Consider the following 17,600-nt stretch of genomic DNA (forward strand, 5'->3'; position numbering starts at 1 on the left):
AAATATCTGATATTTGACAGAAGAAATCTTACTCTGTTTTTTATTGTGAAACAAAGAAAAACAGGCTATTCCGAACTCTCCTTGCATGCGCTGTGTTAGCAGGGACGCCAGGGAGCAGGGAGGCTCCATGTTGAACTCATGGGGTTGGAGACAGAGTGGCTGTTGGGTCACTAATGAAGGTGAAGCGCAAGGACGTGGGTGACCCCAGGGGGCTGAGACCGCACCTGAGCCCTTGCTTAGGTTTATAACATTATCACATTCTAACCCACGGGATGGGTCACTGCTCGCAGCTGACCTCTGAGCACCAGCTGGTGGCAGAGCTGAGAATGGCGCCTGGGCTGCTCTTCCTCTGCAGAAACGGGCACCTGCTCTCTGCCCTCCCGGTGGAGGGAACGCTGTCTCTAAGGATCAACTTGCCTACATTTCCTGCCAAAGCTCTGCTCTGCGAAGGTAGTTGAAAGCCAGGGGTAACCTGGGGGGCCTGAGACTCGTGGTGTGGTTTGCTGCCCAAATGGAGCAGCCATGAGCTGGAGAAGGGCAGCAGGCCCCATGTCCAGCTCATGCAAGGTTGGAGGATGAATGGTTTGTTGATTCATTCATTCATTCATTCATTCATTCATCAAAAAAACCTACTAGCTTCCAAAAGGTACTCGAGGCAGCTTAAAACATGTCTAATGTTGAAGATTAAACCAAAGAGAACATAATACAACCACATTATAAAAATGAAAGTTTCTAACTAATGTAAACATATGCCTACCCTTGGACCCAGCGATTTTATCTCTAGGTCTTTAGCAAAAGAAATCTATACTAATAAAAGGGTAATATGCTAATTAAACTGGGAGACCTTCCAGGAGCCTGGCTGGGGAGGGAAGTTGGGGGCCATGAGATTGGCAGGGGAGGGAAGTTGGGGGCAATCAGGCCAGCAGGCAGAGTGGTTAGGAGCCAGTGGTCCCGGATTGCGAGAGGGATGTCCGAGGGGTTCCAGATTGGAGAGGGTGCAGGCCGGGCTGAGGGACACCACCCCCTCCCCTGTGCACGAATTTCGTGCACCAGGCCACTAGTAAGGCTATATATGTCCATAGCACACTTGACAAGGATATTTGTAGCATCTTTATCCAGATTAGCCAAAAATGGAAATGTCCAGGTTTCTATCAAAGGAGAGTGAATAAAAGAAACTATAGCACATTCATACATTTCTATTCAGTAATAAAATGGAACAAATGTTGGACCTATTTACTAACGTGCGTGAATCTCACAGAAATTACATGGAGTGACAGAAATCAGACACAAAAGTGTGTGCATCTATGAGTCCATGTATAAGCGGGTCAAAAAGCAGCAAAACTAACCCATGGTGCCAGCAGTCAAAGCAGCGGCTGCCTCTGGTGGGGGAGCATGCAGGGGAGTGAGTGTAGGGAACTTCTGGGATGATGGAGACGTTGCATATATTTTTATTTATATTTATTTATTTACTTACTTAAATATATCTTTATTGATTTCAGAGAGGCAGGGAGAGGGAGAGAGAGATGGAAACATCAATGATGAGAGAGAATCATTGATTGGCTGCCTCCTGCACGATCAGGGATGGAGCCTGCAACCCAGGCATATGCCCCAACCAGGAATCAAACTGACCTCCTGGTTCACAGGTCGATGCTCAACCATTGAGACACTGCGGCCGGACTCTTTTTAAATATTTTTAAAATTTATTTTTCAATCATAGACGCTGCATATCTTGATATGAGTGTGAGTTATACAGGTAAATGCATTTGTCAAAACTCGCCAAACTGTACACTTTATGCTACATGAAGGAACCGACAACAAAGCGGAACGAGGGAAGCAATGAAACCTCTGTGATTGCTTTGAAACCAAACAAGTAAAGGAAGGTGCAGTCTAGAGCCAGCCGGGCTGCATGGGACCGTGGCCCAGGCCTGAGAGCTGTGGGCCTCAGGCACAGTGATGGCTGGCCAGCTCTCAGGGCTGGTAACAAGACACACTAGCCATTCAGGAGCCTCCCCCGTGGGGCGCTGGGAGTGTGCGGAGCACAATCAGACCCTGAGAGAAGAGCTCCAGGCCCCGGATGAGGTGATTCCTGCCACCCCGACAGAGGCATCTACCCCCTACGAGTGACAGGGGAGGGGGCTTCCTAGACGCGGTTCTCTGCGGCGCCCCCTGCCGGTGGCAAGAGTATCAAACATAGCTTCTTGGGATTTATGTGAAAACCAGGCCGGGACTGGGCTTTCCCTGCCTTGCCAGGGCCATGGTGCTCATCAGAGTGGACCCCTGAACCGGGCACACAGGGGCCAGGGCTCGTCATGGGATGGAGGTGAGAGAAGTCTACCAGCTTGTGGAGAAGCTGTGATTCAGGTTCAGGAAGGAGTGAAGGGGGCCTGGGAAGGGGTGGAACTGTGGAGTGGGAACCCAGGCCCAGGAAAGGGGGCGCCCCTCCTGCTCCGCCCCTGCCCTTTCCCTCCAGCATCACCTCCATCCTTGCCTCCTGGCTTCCCGCCCTGGGAGAAGGCTGCTGGCGGCTCTGCTCAGAACGGGAAGAACAGCAGTGGAGTTTGCTCTACCCGCTGTGAGGTGGAGGCAGCCCCTGGGAACGGCTCACTTTGAGGCTTTGGAGAGGGGCCGATTGGGTTAGAAGGCACCTCTACTACACAGTTGCCGGGCGACCTTCAGGAAGGCTCTTTGCTTCTGTGCACCTGAGCTCACCATCTATAGCACAAGGACAAGAGTCTGTCCTTCGTAAGGTTCCGAACTGGGTGGAACCTGACAGTAGGGCTCTGCACACAGTAGGCGCTGCATTGAAGCTCCCACAGCGAAGACAGACCCACTGGGAACTTCTGGCCTCTTATGCTCTGCCCGCTGATGAGGTCAGTGAGTGCCATTGGGTGTTTTACTTCTTCCAGCTAATGGGCCAGGTGAGCCCCTACTAAGAGCCAGGTGTTGTGCTAGGACCCTGGCACACAGTGGGGAATAGAGTGGATATGGCCTTGCCCTTGTGGGGCCCACAGGCATCTCTGGAGCCACTGGGGTCTGCTGGGGTAACAGCAACCCCCACTTCCCTCAGGGACTTCTCAGGAGAGACCCTGACACTCCCCTCTCCTCAGACCACATGGCACGCCGGGTGGGGCTGTGGCACACGGGGCCTGGGCTGGCGTGGGAGCTGCTCACAGACATCAGCGGGTTCGGGTTCGGGGAGTTCTGGCTGAGACCGCCGCTGATGCAGGTGACAGATAACTGCCTGGTTATGTGATTACTGCTGGCTCTTGTCAGCCACCCTGGCCTCCTCCCGGCTGCGCCTGGGGCTGGGAGCCTCAGTACACCCAGCAACCCAACGAGAAGCCACCCCACACTGTGAGCTGGGAAAGCAGCCCAGCCCCAGGGCTCCTGTATGGGGAATTCGCCCTCCTCACAGCCTTGAGCTCCAGCAATGGCCTGTCCGAAGATGGGGCTCATGCAGCCGCCAGCGACCAGGTGGAAACGGTGTCTGAGGACCAGCAGTTCCTGGGAGAAGGGGGTGGGGGAAGAGAAGGGTGTGTGTGTGTGGGGGGGGCTTTGGTCCTGACATACCTCCACCACCAGAATAGCAACTAGACGTCAAGCATTCTTTATATTAGGCCCCTGATCCTCTGGAGCCAGATGCATCTGGAAAGTCAGAGTTTAGGGTTTAGGGAGGTAATATGGTGTAAACACTGTGCGGTACCTGACATCCCAAGGGGTCTGAGCAGGACCCCACAGTCAAATACACAGATGGATGAGTGTGCAAACCAAGCCAGAGAAACAAAGATGATAGACTTCACATGCATTTGGGGAGGGTTGGTTGCCAGGTGGCTGGATGGCGGTCACACAGAGGGAGTGTGGAAAGTGCTAGTTGCAGGGATGGTTATAGCAGCAGTGGTGTTGTCTCTACGGCTGTTTCCTAGACCTTGTTCAAGTGAGGGAAGAACCTCTAGAAAACTGCTTTGTGTTGCTCTGCGATATGCAGTTCAGGTAAGACAGCGTTTTGCTAGGTCAAGGCTCACCCCACCCACCCCCTCCCCACAGTGCCCTGCAGATATGGTGGCTGGGGCAAGGCCTGTTGCTCCCCGAGGTGGGCAAGGACCACGCCCAGCCTTGGTGGAGCCCCGCTGGAGCTGAGCGACACCTGGCGCTTCTGCCTGAAACAGGAAGAAAATGCAGGCTCCCCTCCTCCTCCCATGCTGGGGCTATTCTCTAGCTTCAGGTGATTCCAGGTGCACAAGGGGGTTGGAGGCATGGCCTCGAGGAGGGGACATGGGGACACAGCTGGGCGAGGGGCCTTGAGGGGACTTCTTGGCTCCAGAGCAGGACCCACAGAGCAAATAGCTGGGTGCACAAAGGGCATGATTCTTTCATTTACCCCTGGCCTTGGATAAGGGCACGCAAACGGGAGGCAGAGCCCATGCTCTGGCCAGAGCCTCAAGGAGCAGCTCGGGCCCTGGCGGCCTCAGCCCTGGCCTCGGGCCACGGGAGAGACTCCAGGGCAGGAGGGGGTTCTGGGGGGTCTGAGTTTCCTGGGGACTGGTCCAGACACTAAATTTTAACTGCATTGCTAGAGAGCATCTTCGCACTAGAGTGTAGGAACTGTGACAAAAGAGAAGGGCCTCTGAGATGCAGGCAGTCAAGGATGGCAGTTCCAGCTCCTCGGCAGTGTCTCCACCACGGCCAGTCTTGGAAGACCGGGGTTTTCTTAGTGAGACTTCTGACATGCACGCTATGCTATGTTCACGTGATTATTGCATTGCGTCATTCAAAGGACCCTTTGAACAAGGTCCTGTCATTCCCTTTTCACATTTGCACTCAGAACGGCAGGAGCCAGTGCTGGGGCTGGGATTCGAGACAATCTGCTGAGTCTGAGGGCTCGCCTCCTGCTGCTGCCTGTAACCTGGACCACAGGAGCGTGTGGCGTCTCCTCAGTGTGCCTGAGAGACAAGGGAGGTGATGAGACAACCAAGAGAATTCTGGGGACCTACTCCTCCCTTAACTTTACCTTCTGTTTTTAAAAGACAATGCAGCCCTGACCGGTTTTGCTCAGTGGATAGAGCGTCGGCCTGCAGACTGAAGGGTCCCAGGTTCGATTCCAGTCAAGGGCATGTACCTTGGTTGTGGGCACATCCCCAGTAGGGAGTGTGCAGGAGGCAGCTGATTGGTGTTTCTCTCTCATCGATGTTTCTAACTCTCTATCCCTCTCCCTTCCTCTTCGTAAAAAAAAAAAAAATCAATAAAATATATTTAAAAAAAAAAAAGACAATGCAAGGCCCTGGCCAGTGTAGCTCAGTTGGTTGGGTGTTGTCCTGTACACCGAAAGGTTGCTGGTTCAATTCCTGGTCAGGCACAATGATTCCCAGCCAGGGCACAGTTCCAGGTCAGGGCACAGTTCCAGGCCAGGGTGCAGTTCCAGGTCAGGGCACATGCCTGGTTTTCGGGTGGGGGACATGCAGGAGGTGGCTTATCTCTCTCTCTCTCTCCCTCTCCCTTCTTCTCTCTATAAAAATCAATAAAAAATATATTTTTTAAAGTCATTCTAAGGACTGCTAGTCCAAGTCACACTGCCAGCACCTGCTTGTACTTGTAGATTTGTAGATAACTTAGGGTTTTCAGAGTCCTGCACATTGCCTCTCGCAGCGATCCTCTCAGTGAGAAGGCAAGATCATGGAGGAAGACTGTGTCTAGTTCCCGAGTTGGAAGGGAAGCTCCCCGAAAAACACGCCTCCCTGTGGGCAGGCCAGCAGCAAGGACTCCACACCAGGCTCCTTATCATCCACCTCTTCTCCCCACTTCACCGTCTTCCCAGGCTCCCTGAAGCAGCTCTACCCCAGCCAGGCTAGCTTACAGCTGTGGGTCCTGCGAACCTAAAGGTTTATATTGACACTAGACCTGATGCAGGGATTCGTGCACTGGTGGGGTCCTTCGGCCTGGCCTGCGGGGATCAGACCGAAACCGGCTCTCCAACATCTCCTGAGGGGTCCCGAATTGCAGGCCAGGCCGAGGGACCCCACCGGTGCACGATCAGGGCCAGGGAGGGACCGCAGGAGGGCTCCAGGGCATGTCTGGCCAGACTAGCCCAGTCCTGATCTGCTGGATCCCAGCAGCAAGCTAACCTACTGGTTGGAGTGTCTGCCCCCTGGTGGTTAGTGCACATCATAGCAACTGGTGCAACAGTTGAACGGTTGGGCACTTAGCATATTAGGCTTTTATATATAGAGATAATGGACTCTAAGAGTCAGTTTCAGGAAATTGACATCAAAGGGGACCATCAAGCATGTCAAACTCATGGCCTGCAGCCCACATGTGACCCAAACAAATACTTTTGCAGCCCAACCAATTAACGGTATGTAAGACATGTTTTAATAAAAATTTTGTAACTTAATTTTTACAATATCCTGCTACACATAATTAATAACAAACTACAATGTTTGCTAATGACTGATAACTATAATTGTGTTGTATTCATTTCCCTTATGCACCTTACGCGCAGGTGCACCATTTCTCTCCACTAATACTAGCAGCAAATATTTTAGCAGCCAATTGCCCCATCATTAGTCTTGGACTGACTTGTTTGGTGTGCCCAACAGGGAATATTTCACTTTCAGAGGACAAGAAAAATAGGTTTATTTGCATTACGCTTATTAATCTGTGCAGTTATTCAGTGTCTGGAAAGTTAATGTTCAAAAAAAATATTAATTTTTATTAAAATGTTCTATTATTTTATGTTAACGATTACTCATTTATTTCAGCCCTTTGTATTCAGCATGTTTCTATCAAAATAAACCCACATTTCTATGAAAATTGAAGCTTTTGTTTTTTTGCAGCCCACATACACTTAAACCTTGCTTATTTGGCCCCTATCAGCCTTTGAGTTTGACATGCTAGACTCTAGCATAATAGTGATGTCTTCTGACTCCAGGGACAAGGAAACCCTTGGGGGATTGTGCTTTCATCAAACCAACCATCATAAAAAAATCTTAATAGGAAAAAGTGAGCTCCTGAAAAATCCAAAAGTCAGGTAATTTCGAATATTTTTGTATCTGGTAACTAGGTGAGGAGTTCATTTGGGGAATCTTTTTCAAACAACTTTTTTATTTTTAAATTAAGTTGAAAAGCAATATTATATTAGTTTCAGGTGTATGACATAGTTATTAGACATTTATATAACTTATGAAATGATCCCCTCCATAAGTCTGGTACCCACCTGACGTACATAGTTATTACAATATTATTGACAGTATTCACTATGCGATATTTTACATTTTCTTCCCGATTGAACTTCTCTGCTGCAAACTATTAAGGGCACAAATATTGATTTAAGTACCTGCACTGGAACAGCTTCTATGCATGCTCTCACTCGTCGACACAGTAGAGCCCCAGCTGGGGACACAGTACAGACCCAACCCAGCCACTTCATTAACCTCCCAACAGTGTGACCTCACATGTTCTGTGACTGGTTTTTAAAATTTTTTGATTCACTGAGTACACTATGGCAGAGTCCTATTCATACTCGGATATAACCTCATACAAAAGTTTCATGAAATGATTCTTACCCTTATTTGTGGTTGCACTCTGTCTTCTTTCTTTGTTTTTAATGCCAGACTCTAGCATAACAGTGATGTCTTCTGACTCCAGGGACAAGTAAACCCTTGAGGGATTGTGCTTTCATCAAACCAACCATCGTAAAAAAATCTTAATAGGGAAAGGTGAGCTCCTGTAAAATCCAAAAGTCAGGTGATTTCAAGTATTTTTGTGTCTGGTAACTAGGTGAGGAGTTCATTTGGGGAATCTTTTTTTTAAAAAAATTTTTATTTTTATTTTTAAATTATGTTGAAAAACAATATTATACTAGTTTCAGGTATATGACATAGCTATTCATACTCAGATATAACCTCATACAAAAGTTTCATGAAATGATTCTTACCCTTATTTGTGGTTGCACTCTGTCTTCTTTCTTTGTTTTTAATGCCGGGCATATCCCACTATGTTGATTTCAGAATTAATTGATAGATTAGGAGCTATAGCTTGAAACACTGGCTAGGAGCTCTCACCCACACTCTCTGTCCATTCGCCACCTGTTTGCGACATGAGTCAGTCCTGAGTCTCTACTTCCAGTTTTGCTCTCTGTCCTGAGCTTCGAATTCTAGTCCCCAGCTGCCTACTAGAGGAGCACAATGTGAAGGTAACCCAAGCAGAGCTCAGCGCCTGCTCCTCCCTCCCTGCCAAGTCTCCCTCCCTGTGTTCCCCATCTCCTGAGAGGATCACGCTTGACCCAGATGGCCAAGCCAGAAACTTGGCTGGTGTCCCCTCCTTCCCCCTCCTCACCACCCAGACGCGTCAAGTCCCATCCAATATCCTTTCTCAATATGTCTTGAATCTACCTGCTTCTTCCCAACACCACACCCTCTCCTCTGTGTCTCTGAATGACTCCAGCAGTTGCTAACCGGTCTTCCTACTTCCCAGCACGGCCCCCCAAGCCAGCCCCACACTGGAGAGGAGCCCTTCTCCACTGTGAGTGTCAGCAGCCGCCTCCTGGAGCTGGTGGCAGCATGGCTCCCTGTGCCTGGGCCCTCTCCCTCCCCCTCATCCCGCCCACACATCTGCCTCTGCATGGCCCCTGCTCAGCCTTCATGTCTCAGCCACTCTCTCTGCTCACTATAGTGGCTCCAAGTCCACCGAGAGAGCAAAGTCCGGCCCCGTCTGACCTGGACCCTCTGTGTGTTCCTGCAGTGCCTTACCCTGCTTCCCGAGCACTTCCCATTCCGGGCTGCATTTTTCTTTCTCTCTCTTTGACCAAGCCACACCTGTGAAGACAGACCACACCTGTCTAATTCCCCATCAGAGCACCAGTGCCCAGCCCAGTGCCCAGCAACAGAGATCTGCTGGGTGAAGAAATGAATGTGGGCACAGCTTTCATTCTATACATCATAAAACATTCTTCTACAACATCATTTTAATATACACTGCCTGGTTTATTCAACTATTTGTCAGGCACTTAGGGAGTTATTTTTTCTGATTCTATATATATCATGACAGTGAACATTTTTGCACAGTTCTCAACACACAATCTTATTGCGGGAGAGGTGGCTAAAATTCTTAAACATAGAATTGCTAGGTCAGGTTCGATTTACATTGTCAGACCGCCCTGGGAAGTCAGGGCTAATTGGCAATATTACAACAATATCAAAGAGTGCTCATTTTTCCTCGTCCCCAGCAACACTGGGTTTCATTTTTTAAAACATCTTTTCCAACTTGAAAGGTAGAAATTCTTAACTCCCTGTTGTTTCATATGGGATATTAGCATTAGCCGGTCTACAAAATCTGTTTATGTATTATTCATTGTACGGGAGGCTACAGTACACACGAGGAGATAGTTGTGGTTTACAGCGTGTCTGCCTGTAGGCACTCACACAGGGGGGGGGGGGCAGACGTTACCACAGGCACCGAGAGAAGTTCCATCAGCAGACTCCTCACCACAATTCTGCAAAGGGTGAGTTACATCTGGTCTACAGAAATCAGACTACAATAATGTAATCCTAAATTAATAATTACACATGATTATAAACGTGAAGATATCTATTGTGCAATTACTATGTGCCAGCTATTGTGCTTAGCACTTTTAAAGTCCCATTTGATACTCACTTCAACCTTATTTTACATACATAATATGTAATAATTTTAATTTATATATACACACATTATTTCTATAAAGTCACATATGTGTGTATATATATATGTACATTTTGACAAAGATACTAAGGTAATTCAAGGGGAAAGGATAGACTTTTTGACAAGTGTGCAAAAAAGTATTCCTTGACTATTAGGTGATACTACATATAAGATTTAACTCGTAATGAATCATAGATCCAAATGTAATAGCTAAAACTATAAAAATTATAGAAGGAAACATAGAGACAGACTTTGTGGTCTTGGGTCAGTCAAGGACTTCCTAGCTAAAACACTAAAATACATGAACTATGAAAGAAAAGATTTTATAAATCAGGCTTGATTAAAACAAAAAAAGTGGGCTCTTCAAAAGACACAATTAAGAAAATGAAAAGGCAAGATTTGATTGTATGTAAATTCTACCTCAATAAAGCTGATTGAAAACAGAAAGAAAGCAAGCCTATCATAATCCAGGAATTCGACGTGGGTTTATGAATAAAGCATCTTCTGTGATGTTCATCACAGTCTTGTTCGTAATAGTTCCAAACTGGAAACAACCAGAATGTCATCCACAGTAGGACGATGGCTGGGGCACATCGCCAGTGTGTTATTACTCAGCACCGCACCTCCAGGCCCCGGTGCACCCCGCAGACACAGGACCCGGAGAAGCCGCTGCAAGGCAGTGCCTGGGATAGCTCCCTCCATGGCCCTGACCTGCGGTGACGGAGCCAGAACACTCCATGGTAGGGATTCGGCTGCAAGGGCCCGAGGGAGCAGGAAACGCTGGGTTCCCATGGGCCCACCTGTGGTGCTCGCACAGGTGTGCACATGTGTAAAACGTCTGTAAACTGCACACTCCTGATTTGCACATTTTACTGTACTTGCTATACCTCAGTAAAACAGTTAAAACACCTAGAAAAATATGAATTGCATTGCATGCCAAGCCTTTGATTTTAGACTTGGCAGACTTGCAGACCAGCTGGCCTGGTGCGCCTCCTGCACTCTATGGAAATGAGCGGAGGGGTGGGACACACGGTAGCTTGGCTGCACTTCCTTATGAGTGAAGACTTGTCTGAGAATTGTCCTGAAGGTTTGGAGAAGTACTCTGTGCGCCATCACGTGCCCACATGCATGTGCTAATTCCAACCGTTTCTTATCTGTTCATCGGATCAGATTTCCCAGCCGGCAGGCAGCCAGGCCCTGGAGCCAGGAGGAGGCCTAATTGCCATCTCTCGGTCTGAGGACCTATTAAAAGTCCTTCAAGCAGAGGCTGGAGCTGCAGGAGTGGTGCCTGTTCGGGGCAGCACTCAGAGGGCCCTTCTGCTGCCGTGCACTCTGGGTTCTCGCCTGGAAGTGCCAGCTCACTGCAGTCGGGAGCCCTCTTTTTGGTCTGCCCATCCCAGAAAGTCTTTACGGAAAGTGCAGGCCCTGAGTCCCAGCTCCCAGACCCTGAGGGGAGGAGTAGGAGCTCACAGAGCTCACCACAGGCTCCCTGGAGAGACACAGGCGATGGGCCGAGCTTGTCGCTGCATTATCTAATTTAATCCCCTCGGTGACCTTATCTGGGAGAAATAGGAACAGTCAGCATCCCACTCTGGTGAGGTCACATTTGTAACTCGGAAAAGTCAAGTGGCTTGCCCAAGGCCACACAGCGAGAACATGGCAGAGTGGGACATAACTCCAACTTCCCGATATGTGGGTCCCACACCAAGGGTTCCACTCACCCCAATGCTAAACCAAGCCCTTTCCGCAACCTCTTCCCTTCATGCCCAGTCCCAGGCCCCTCCCAAACAGAGCAAGTGCTGGGACAGAGGCTGGAGCTGTTGGTAGATGAGCTGTCTCCTGGAGCAAACAAGGGCTTGGAGACCCTCCCTTTAACAAGCCCACATTTTGTGGGGAGCGGAGGCTCCCCAGGTCCTCTCCTGGGAAGCACTAACATGTTCACTCGGTAGCTGGTTAGTGAATCACAGGACTCCCAGCGCCCATGCCTGAGGCCCTGATGACAAGGCCAAGCAAAACGCCCATCTTCAGAGGACAACAGTCTAGGAAAAAGGCTCTGTTAAAACAAATTAATGGTGCAGTCCAGCAGCTTAGAGCAACTACTGTTGGGTAAAAATGGTGGCCCTTCTAACTAGCTGTGCAACCTGGGGAAAGTCACTTAACCTCTCTGAACCTCAGTGCCCTCATTTGTAAAACAAAGATATTAGAAGACATATCATATGTTCATAAATAGGAAGACTCAATATTTTGAAAATGTCAATTGTCCTCAAACCAATTCATGGAGTCAGTGCAATGCCAATAAGTTCCCAATAGGACTTTTTGCATAAAACTTGACAAGATGATTTTTTTAAATATATGGCAGTGTGGCTCAGTGGTTGAGCTTCAACCTATGAATGAGGAGGTCACGGTTCGATTCCATTCAGGGCACATGCCACGGTTACAGGTTTGATCTTCAGTAGAGGGTGTGCAAGAGGCAGCCGATCAATGATTCTCTCTCATCATTGATGTTCCTACCTCTCTCTCCCTCTCCCTTCCTCTTTGAAAACAATATAAAGATATTTAAAATATATATATATAGCAGTCCAAAGCGGGGCTACAAATGGTGAAGACAGGCGTCGAAAAGAATAGGTTAGGGGTAATTTGATATCAAGGCTTATAAATGACATGTGAAACGAACTAGACTCCAGCATTAGACCTGCCTGTATTGGGTTGTGACATGACCCAGTGGTGTTGCAGGCAGCAGGGAGGAGGCCCAGGGCTGGAATTCCTGGTTATCCAATCAGACAAGATGCAATTGGATCCCATGTCTTCTCCCATGTATTCTGGACTTGGGGTAAATTCAGGTGTATTGAGGCTTTACAGCTAAAAGGCATGACCTCCAAGCTCTTCAAAGAAAATATAGGAAGTCTCTTCCTGACTTTGAGTGCAGGAGGATTTATTCCACAAGAGACAAAACCCACTAACTATATAAAGGAGAGATTAAGAAACCTCACTACATGAAAATTAAGAACTCTATTCAGCAAAAGATACCAAAAAGAAAGTGAAAAGGCAGGCCATAAACCCAGAAGAAGACGCTTGCAACATCTACAAGTGGTAAAAGGTTAGTATCCAGGATATATAAGGAGTTCCTGCTAATGCATACGTACACTCCTCCGCTCCCCTCTGGCCTGTGACTGACGGAGCTGACTGGCTGGAACAGAGACCATAAGGCCCACGAAGACAAAAACATTCACTGACCGGCCTTTTACAAAGTTTGCCAGCCCTGGTCCACAGACATGCTTTACAGCCTCATTTTGTTCTTACCTACAACTTTTTTCTTAACGCACAGCACCTTAGATAGACTTTATTTTTGGAACAGTTTTGCATTTGAAGGGAAATTGAGGACACAGTACCGAGTTGCCATAGGCCCCTCTTACATCAGATGGTGCATTTGTGACATTCACACATGATTAAGAACTAAAGTCCATGCTTGGTTCACATTCCTTCACTTTGACCCATTGTCTCCTGTCCAAAGACCCCATCTGGGAGGCCACATTCCAAGTTCCTGCCTTGTCTCCTTAGACTCTCTTGGCTGTGACAGTTTCTCAGACTCTCCTTGATGACCTTGACCTTCCCTAAGAGTGTTGTCAGGCACTTTGTATGCTGTCCCTCTACTGGAGTTTATTTGATGAATTTCTCATGGGTTATGGGCTTTGGGGAGGAAGCCCCGAGAGGTAAAGTGCCATTTCCATCATTTTATCCATGGTACATGCTAATATGACTCATCACTGCTGGCATGGACCTTGACCTCCCAGCTGAGGGAGTGTGTCAAGTTTGGTCCCTAAGTGGTTCTCCCCCAAGCCCCTGCCTTTGCACCCTGAACTCTTTGGAAGAAAGTGCTGTGCACAGCTCACGTTTGTGGGGTAGGGATGTGTGGTTTTATTCCTTGAAGGTGAAATTATTTGGAACTTTTATGCAAGGGAGAGTTGCCTCTTCCCCCCCATTCACTTGTTTATGCAATCAATTTTTGGGGTCAGTATGGTCTCAGGAATATTTCTTTTATACTTTGGGTTATGCTCCAATATTACTTTTTAAAAAATCCAATAGTACTTTCTTCTGTAGCTCAAATCATTCCAGCTCTTTCTGCTGCTCCTTCGTCCCTTTGACACACCCTACCATGTCAGCTGTTACATTTGTGTGAGCCCTTCCTTAATCTCTGGCAACACAGGGTGCTCCAGGTGTACCTTGTATACTTCTTGTCCTGGTTCTAGAATCAGCCACTACTCCAAGGAACCCTGGCTCCTTATTAGAGATGGTATTGGAAACCACCATCTGTGTGCTGGGATGCTTATTGCTACTGGGGTGTCACTGCTTCTAGACCTGTCCAGCTGGAAAACATGTGTGTACTAATCAATACGTATACACATATCCTATATAATAAAAGAGAAACATGTAAATTGACTGTACCTCAACTACACTCACCAGCCAATCAGGAGTGAGTATGCAAATTAACCAGACAAAGCTGGTGGGTTAATTTGCATACACAGACGCTGGGCGGAGAGCAGAGCGGGAGAGCTGGCAGAGAGTGGAGTGACTTGGGTAACTTGGCTCCCCAAGCTGCCAAACGGAGAGCAGAGAGGGAGAGCTGGCGGCTTGGAGGTCTTGGCAGAATGTGAGGCCGTGGGATGGAGACAGAGCAGGAAGGGAAAACCAAGAGTGCAGGGAGCACCAGGAATGCTGGGATCATAGTTCTGGTGGCAGACGGATCTCTTAGACACTAGAGCAAAGTGAGCCTGGAGCAAGTTACTGTTGCGGTGGGGGATGGAGGGAAAGCAAAGGTGAGAGACATAAGGAAAATCAGAATGTCTAGGAAAAATTAAAGGGAAGATATCCTAAAACTTCCAAGAAATCTCCACCAATGAAGCAAATGAAAAAAAAAAGCCTCTATTATTCTGTGAGCAACAAACCAAACTGGGTTGGGGGTCTCAGACAATTCACTCATATGATTGCAAAGACAGACAGAAACTCCCAGAGTGGAGAGGGCTCCCAGATTGGAGAGGGTGCAGGTCGGGCTGAGGGACCCACCCCCAGTGCATGAATCTTCATGCACCGGGCCCCTAGTCTATAAATATTTCTATATGTAACCATCTGTGTGTATATTAAGGTAAACGTAAGTTCATACTGAGGTTTCCAACTCTAATCCATTATTACATGGGTCATTCTAGTTTCCTCCCTCTGGTTACCTGTAAGTGCCCTCCAACAGTGTGAAACCTGCCTCTCACCATCTATCATCCATTCACTTAATTGTTCCACTCCAGTGTGTATGTAGGGCAATATCGGAATTATCCATGCATGCCTGCATGGAAACGACTTTATGAAACAGGGCGCAGTGTTCCTGGGCTTAGTCTGACTTACTTCCAAAGTTGCTTATGTCAGCACCTTTCCCCCACCCCCATCAGTGCATTCACCCATTTGTAAATAGTTAGATTCTCTTGTCACCATCTGCATTCCTTCATAGAATGCCCAGCCTCCTAAATGATCTTTACAATTTTACATATATTAAGGTTCGCTCTTTGTGCCATAACGTTCCATGGGATTTGACAAATGCAGAATCACAATTTTCGGTAGTGAAACAACTTCATAACAGTTCCACCACCTATTCGATAATAGTTTCACCACCCTAAAAAATTACCTGTGCTTCACCTACTCACCACTCCCCCTAAGCCCTTAGCAGCCTCTGGTCATTTTATTGTCTCCTAGAAACACTTTTACATCTGTAGTCTAAGAGATACAAACGGGATGCTCACAGAAGCAAAGAACTAGAAGGATCCAATGTCCACGAACAGGAGGGAGAGTAAATCAATTGAAGTCTATTCCAATAATGAACCTCACACTCCAGTCCAATTACATGCAACAGGGGTGAATCTTAGAAAAGCAATAGCAAGTGAAAAAGCAAGTCCCATTAGACCACATAAAATCATTTCTTAAACCTCAAACACAAGTAAAACTAAACAATATACAACAAAACCAGTATTTTTAAAAGCAATGAAATAATAAACACATAATTTAGGGTAGTGATTCATCTGAGCAGAGGCAGGGGAACAAGATGGGGGAGGAATGAATATGTGGTACCACGTTAGGACTGATGTTCTAGTTCTTGGGGGTAGTTCATAGGTGTTCAACACATAGTATTACGATTTTAAATTCACATGTGGAGAGGAATAAAAGAAAAGATTAGCAGGAGAAGATATTCTTCTGCAAGTTTAGGATTTCTGAGTGATTGGCTCATCCTGTGTGGTAACTACAGCAAGCATGAGCAGGGGACTGGGGACCTCCACGCAGCCTGCGGATGGTGTAGTAGCAGGAAATGGCCGCATGATGGAAGCAAAAGCCAATTTTTGGAAACAAGTCAGCTAGGACTCCCAGCATTTTCTCTGCCCCAGTTCCTATTGAGCAGAAAGGGAAGGTTTCTGAAGCTCTGTAGTTAACAAGAGAAGGAAACTAATGAGCAAGCCCTCAAAATAGTTTCAGGATGGAAGGGAGTACCTAGATCAGCACCATCTGATAGAAATATAATGTGAGCCCTGAATTCGAGCTGTGTAACTTCAAATGTTTTAATAGCCACATTCAAAGAAATGAAATTAATTTTAATAGTACATTTTGTTTAACCCAACGTATTAAAAATATGATCACGTCAACATGCAATCCACATAAAAATGTTAATGAGATTCTCTACATTCTTTTTGTTGTGTTAAGTCTTTGGAACCTGGCGTGTGTTTTACACTGACAGCCCAGCCATATTTCAAGGGCTCCATGGCCACATGTGGCCACTGGCCACCACACCGGGCAGAGCCAAGACAAAGTCACATGTGTCAGCTCTGAGAAGCAGTTCACAGACCAAGGTAAATGTATCCCAAGTGCAAGGATGACTGATCATTGAGCAGCAAGACAGCCTAGACAACCCGCATTCTTTGCCACCCTCTGGATGATGCCTGATTTTCCACCTTTTAGGCTTCATATCCTTTAATCCCTAAATGTGGCACATCCTTCCCTCTTCCTCAGAAATGGGATCTGAGTTTATGCCAGGATGTGGGCCATGAGGTCCTCCCTCCATGGGAAAGGGTGCAGACCGAGATGGAGGACCGGCCTCCCTGGCCGGCCAAAGGCCAAGGTGACCCTCTCCAGCTCCCCACCCTATGAGCTTCCCTGACTGCACGGGGGATGCTCTAAAGAGCGGAATCTGCAGCCCACCCAAGGAGCCTCTGGAGGTGTGCTGGAGGAGGCCAGCCTGCCCGCTCTCCTGGCCCTGGACCCTCATCTACACGGGCTGGAGAAATCTCCACTGGTCCAATGGGACCCTCATCTACACGGGCTGGAGAAATCTCCACTGGTCCAATGGGACCATCTCCACATTCCCCCACCCCCTCGAGGCTTTGGGAGAATTTCTGTTGGGTGGTTTCTACAGGCCTTTGACCTTTCTACTCTCTGGACTCCTGCGGAGAGCGGGGAGGGGGGACCCAGTCTCCCAGGCTACTCACTGTGGGGCCTGACCTCCTGCTTTATCTGGAGGAAATGCTGAACATGTCAGCTCCCAGGGCCCAACAGCCCACAGTGGGGAAACACCCACATTTCTGGAGAGACTGTTTCCATATCTGGCATTGTGTCTACAGGCCCCGGGGGGAGAAGGGCTCACCAGACCCGAAGACAGCCCGGTTTCCTGAACAGGCTGCTCAGATCAGTGTTTGTGAAAGAATTAACCAAAATTATTCAACAAAATACGTGGGTACCCACAGCCCATGGCAAACCAGCAGGCAGTGAGGAACTGCGGAGGTCAAATACAGATCCGGAGTCCTGAGCATGGTGTTGAGGAGAGCACTAACTGAAGCCTTCGAGCTCGGCATCAGGGCAGCTCCGGAGAGCCCCCCACCAGCCCTTCCCCCACCTCCAGC

General features: G+C 48.0%; 1 protein-coding gene across 1 annotated transcript in view; it reads left to right on the forward strand.

Annotated features, from left to right (window-relative positions):
* The first annotated feature begins 272 nt into the window (after positions 1-272).
* Positions 273-17,600, forward strand: part of EN1 (engrailed homeobox 1) — a 36,356-nt gene continuing 19,028 nt past the window's right edge. Inside the window, exons 1-4 of the mRNA XM_005885782.1 lie at positions 273-450; positions 2,471-2,572; positions 3,108-3,226; positions 3,274-3,517. Coding sequence (XP_005885844.1) covers positions 273-450; positions 2,471-2,572; positions 3,108-3,226; positions 3,274-3,517 — 643 coding nt within the window. The remainder of the gene's footprint in view (positions 451-2,470; positions 2,573-3,107; positions 3,227-3,273; positions 3,518-17,600) is intronic.

Source organism: Myotis brandtii, unplaced genomic scaffold (genome assembly GCF_000412655.1).
Source record: "Myotis brandtii unplaced genomic scaffold, ASM41265v1 scaffold928, whole genome shotgun sequence".
NCBI classification, from domain to species: domain Eukaryota; kingdom Metazoa; phylum Chordata; class Mammalia; order Chiroptera; family Vespertilionidae; genus Myotis; species Myotis brandtii.